Here is a 5,622-nt window from a genome sequence, read left to right as displayed (position 1 = left end):
ATATATGTAAGATGAGTTTTTAATGACTGTAATTCTATTACATTATGCATAGTATTTCTTAAAATATTTCTCAATAAGAGCATTCATTTTCCTTTTCATTGCTGAGAAAAATAGTATTGCAATAAACATTATATTGCACACATGTGTATTAGTACTTTTTATATCTTTGGATTTAGTTATTTTTTTCTATGGGGGAATCACATAGTAATGACTCTGTAACATCTAAAAATGTTTCATTTTTAAAATAAGAATATATTAGTGTATAGAAAGACATGAATAAAATAGAAAAATGACATAATTTCAATTATAGAACATACTGCATATCACATCATCTGGTTTAGTTACACATCTCTATTCATGAGTTTTCAGTGAGGGGGAAACTGATCTTTAAAAGTAAAACACAACTGCCATAACTGAGAACATAAGGTCCTACTAGAAGGAAATAACATCATTATCTTATTTAAAAATGGAGAACATTACTGAAAAGTAGATTTCAATTAGGACTCCTTACAAATTAAATACATAAAATAATAATTTGTGTTATTTCAAATTCTCACAATGCTGATAATTTGTGAAGAAATTTTCTTATTGCCTTTCTCACATCTTTGTTCCGCAGACTGTATACCATAGGATTAAACATTGGGGTCAAAATGGTGTAGAAAAGAGAGAGCAGTTTGTCTATTCCTTCATATTGATTGGATTTAGGTTTTAAATAGGTGACAGCAGCTGATCCATAGAATAAAAGTACAACTATGATATGGGAAGAGCAAGTTGAAAAGGCTTTGGTTTGTCCTGTTTTTGATGGCAACTTCAGAATGTTGGAGATAATTCTAGTATAGAACCCAAGAATTAACATAAAAGGAAGAGTGAGAAATAATACAGCGAGTATATAGACCATCATCTCATTGTAAAAGATATCTCCACAAGCCAGCTTCAATAATGGGGGGATATCACAGAAGAAGTGATTGATTTGGTTAGAACCACAAAAGGGCAGAGAGAAAATCTGGTATGTATTTCCTATCTGGACTGGAGCTCCACTGATCCAGGAAGCAACCACCAGCTGGACACAGACCTTGGGATTCATAACTAGAGGGTAGTGCAGAGGGTTACAAATGGCCACATAGCGGTCATAGGCCATCACAGCCAGAAGGAAACATTCTGTGCCTGCCAGCATAAGGAAGAAACACATTTGTGTAGCACAGGTAAAAACAGAAATTTTTCCTTTCTGGGTCCAAATGTCCATGAGCATCCTGGGAAGAGTGACCGATACATAGCATATTTCTAGGAATGAAAAAATGCTGAGGAAAAAATACATGGGGGTCTGAAGAGTGGCATCTACTTTTGTTATTAGAATAATGATGCCATTCCCCAACAGGATAATCAAATAGATGACTAAGAAAACCCCAAACAGAAACCAGTGAAATTGGGGAATATCAGCAAAGCCCAAGAGAACAAATTCAATCATTATAGTAAGATTTGTTTCTGTAATTTTCAAATTATTTTCCCTCTGAGGATTTACATTTCTTGACTGCATTTTCTTCTTTTATAATTGGATCAAGACATGAGCTTTTGCTGTAATAAATTCTGAGTTATTTGTCACACTTATGTTCTGTGATTCTGGGAGATTTGATGTGAAACCAGGAGCTATAAACTCATCTGCAGAAAAAAAATCAATTTGATAAATAAATTGCTTAAATTATGTTCCATGTTAGATCTTCATTTTAATTATACCAATATGAGTCAGATGCCTAGATAGTTTAATTTAAACTACGGTATGATAAGGGAGTATGCAGATGACTTATTTCTTTTGGTCAAAACTCAAATTCAAACATTATTTGATCACTACCATGATTTTATTTACCAATCAATATGGTATATAACATAATATCCATCCTCTAACATCTAATGCAATGTCCCACTATTTACATATCTTTTCTACCCTTATTATATGCAATGACTCTATAAAGAATATAGCACAAGACTCTGACCCAATATTTTATTCCATAGATGTTTCTGAATTACATTAAAATTAGAAATTACAATTAGAATTGATATTTTCATTTGTGCTGGATATTAGATTCCAGTTATAAGTCTTCAGAAAAGAAAATCATGGACTTGGAGAAGAGACTTGTGGCTGCCTGATGGGAGGGGGAGGGAATGGGAGAGATCGGGAGCTTGGGCTTATCAGACACAACTTAGAATAGATATACAAGGAGATTCTGCTGAATAGCATCGAGAACTTTGTCTAGATACTCATGTTGCAACAGAACAAAGGGTGGGAGAAAAAATGTAATTGTAATGTATACATGTAAGGATAACCTAACCCCCTTGCTGTACAGTGGGAAAATAAAAAATTATGTAAAAAAATAAAAATAAAATAAAGAGAAATTTTCCTATGAAAAATAAATAAAATTTTAAACCAAAAAAAAAGAATTGATATTTTCCAATAAGGGGGAAAGTATTATTATAACTATACAAATATAAAAGCCAATTTTTTTTTTTTTTTTACTTTCAACACCCTGTAAGTTTCCAGCAATGCTCATTTTAATTTTTTGAATTAGATCACATTGCTTATAAAACACATCTTTGGCATTTAAATAATTTTAATACTAATAATATTTGGGAATAGTGTTTTATTTCAGGCCAAAATTAAATGTTCCTAGGGAAAAGTAAAATCAATAAATAAGAAAGTAGTCCAATATTACATCCAGCACCTTCCCTGCTTATGATCCTATTTGATTGGGTGCCATAAGTAATATTAGAACATGGGCTAAAATGTTGAACCAAATATTCTTTAGCAGGAGATTATAATTTGAAATAAATCCTCCACAAAATCCACAAGAAAAGAAGGTTCGCTAATAAGAGGTTATTCCTTCTCATGGAAATATTTTACCTGTACTGGCAATGTTTACTTTATTATTAATATGGTAAAATCTTTAACTTGAATGCAGTACATCTTCTTTGAGTATATTCTCTTAATAGGTTATTCCTTAAAAATCATAAATTTAACATTATCATTATTAACAACAGACAAATTAGAAATGCATATATTTTAAATGCTTCAAACATTAACTTTTTAATCAAAAAGACAGAAATCCATCTTAAATACTGCTATCATTAATAATGAATACATTTCTGGACCACATATATCCATGATTTTAGTTGTTTAATATTATTTTTTGACTCTTGATCATTAAATAAATAAAATTACCTTGAAGTAAAAAAGAATATCAAAATATTTACCTTTTTCAATTTGGCTGATGTAGCTTTTCTCTTATTGAATAAGTATTTATAACATTTTAAAGTATTAAGTAGTTATGATCTATAAGTTTTTTAAACAAGTAGTGCACTTGCTTTTAAAGAGCAAGAACTCTTTCGGACAAAACAGTCACTTCTTCCTCCTGGGAATATCTCTATTCCCTATTTACACATAATTGTTAGTTAAATGTTTTTATTTGCAATTAAATTGATGTGTTTTTGAAAACAATTCTTCCATGATAGACCAGACTTTGCAGCAGGGTCTCCACAGAATATGATTGAATGTACTTTCCAGTTCCCAAACACAGTCAGAAGTGCATGGATGCCCTAGAAAAAAAAAATACTCATAATTGTCCAAAATTACCTGCATGAAAATGTTCATATTCTTTATCAATTTATTTCTTACCTGTGCTAGTTTATTCTCTATAACTCATTTGAATAAACCTTTTCAGCAGATCATGTGTTGTTATCATCTGGTCACACTCTACTTATTTTTGTAGTTTTAGGGGGAACTAGTTTTCTTTGAAGAAGGAAACATTTGTGGTTGTGGGATAAATTTTGTGAAGACAGACGCAACTCTGTATTATAAATACAAAGATTACTTTATTCAAACTATGGTTTTCTCTCGGATATCATGGGAATCCCTTAAATAGACACACCCAGCTCATTAACAAAATTCTATAAACAAGGATTAAGAGAAACTATTATCTATATTTTTTGGAATGAAAAACCCCTCTGTCTCATCACAACATTTATTAATTTAACACTTTTCAATTGCAACCCTCCTCAAAATATTTAATGGGGAGAAACACTTTAAGCATGAATGTAATTATTTCCAGCCCTGTTCTTGCTGGAACTTGGCCTCTGCTCACTGGTGCCAAATAGAAACACAGAGACAGAGTTTTGGATGAAGGAGAAAAATATCTTTATTGCTTTGTCAGGCAAAGGATGGTCACAGCAGACTAATGCCTTAAAACTGTTCCTCCTCCCTTTCAGAGTGATTGGGAGTTGGTTTTATAGTTTGGGGAGTGAAAAATATGTCTACAGATAAGGATAATGGTGGATGCAGGCTTGCATTGTTTTCAAAGCTGATGTTCAGTGGTCTGGTGGCCTTCTTTCCAGAATAAAGAATGTTAGGGGCTATGTGGGGGCTCATTGTTAAAATGGCTCTTTATGCTGACTCATGAGATTGACCACCTTGCTCAATGGACGACCTTGAGTTTTCACTGCTGGTGCCTACTTTCCCAAGACTGTGAGACCCTCCCCACCTCACCATGGGACACTACACACCTCCAGCTTTCTCAGGATTACAAGACCACCCAATAGTGAGACACCTCTGACTTTCTCATGAAAGTCAGAGTCCAGCTGCAGGTGAAAGATAAATTAACTCCTCCCACTGCAGGGAATCCAATTTCCCATCCACAGGTATAAGAAGGCCTTGTGAGAAGGGCAGGGGGCTGGCTCTTCTCAAGGGTCAGTCACCCTCTCCTTTTTCCCTCTAATAAATTTTCTTCTCTTTGCCTGAACACCCGGCTTGTTCTCTTTTTCTCTATGCTTGCCTTACAAAGAATTCTTCCTTAACATCTTCTTTTTTTTGGGGGGGCGGGGGTTCTTCTGTAGAAGAACTTAGAGATATTTTTATCTACATTCCTTGAGGAGTGTCCAGGACAATGCCCCATAGCTGCACTAATGTTGTAATAATCTGCACAGATTTCTCCTTTCTGGTCTCTGCATTCCCTCCCTTCCCTGATTAGCAAGTGTTTGAAACTGCTTTTTGGAACATAGGGAAGGTCATGGAGGCTGAAATTCATTCCCAAAAAAATAAGAAATGGGGGGCACAGAAAGGCTCATGTGTCCAGGAGCCCACAGGATGCTGCTTGGTTTCAGTAACTGGCTGCTTTATATTTCATCAAGTTTTGCTATTGTTCCTGTAACATTGTAATTTTCCATGCCTGAGTTTCTTCTCATCTTTCCCATATCAGAATATTTCTTCCAACTTTGCTCTTTTCTGTCTCTCTTTCTCTCACTCTATATTTTAATCAACAGGTTATACTCCCTTTTAATTATTTTACTACACTTGCATTCCATGATGCTAGGTACTTTCTTTTTTCTTTTCTTTTTTTTTTTTTTTTTTTTGGAATATAGTCAATTTACATTGCTGTGTCCATTTCTGCTGTATAGTGACCCAATCACCAATCATACATATAGGACCTGGGAAGGCTCCACCCCCCCACCCCCACACTGCTTCCCTGACATATGGATGTTCCCAGGAAAAGGATGGAATCTTGGAATCCAAGAAAGAGCTGTGATTTACAACACAGCTGCAGCAATGCAGAATCATTAACCAGATGCTGGAAAGATGTT

At 34.2% G+C, this 5,622-nt stretch overlaps 1 protein-coding gene across 1 annotated transcript; it reads right to left on the bottom strand.

The window, feature by feature from the left end:
- Window positions 1-553: 553 nt before the first annotated feature.
- Window positions 554-1,534, bottom strand: OR10AG93C (olfactory receptor family 10 subfamily AG member 93C). The gene has a single exon (XM_021100799.1). The coding sequence runs from the start codon at window positions 1,532-1,534 to the stop codon at window positions 554-556; it is 981 nt and encodes a 326-aa protein (XP_020956458.1).
- Between the last annotated feature and the right edge of the window lie 4,088 nt (window positions 1,535-5,622).

This window comes from Sus scrofa, chromosome 8 (assembly GCF_054392235.1).
Source record: "Sus scrofa isolate SSC_HxYL_T2T_F1_AM1 chromosome 8, Sscrofa_HxYL_maternal_Yorkshire_Landrace_v2.0, whole genome shotgun sequence".
Classification (NCBI taxonomy): Eukaryota; Metazoa; Chordata; class Mammalia; order Artiodactyla; family Suidae; genus Sus; species Sus scrofa.
The sequence above is the reverse complement of the archived record's forward strand: the minus strand, read 5'-3'. Positions and strand labels throughout refer to the sequence as shown.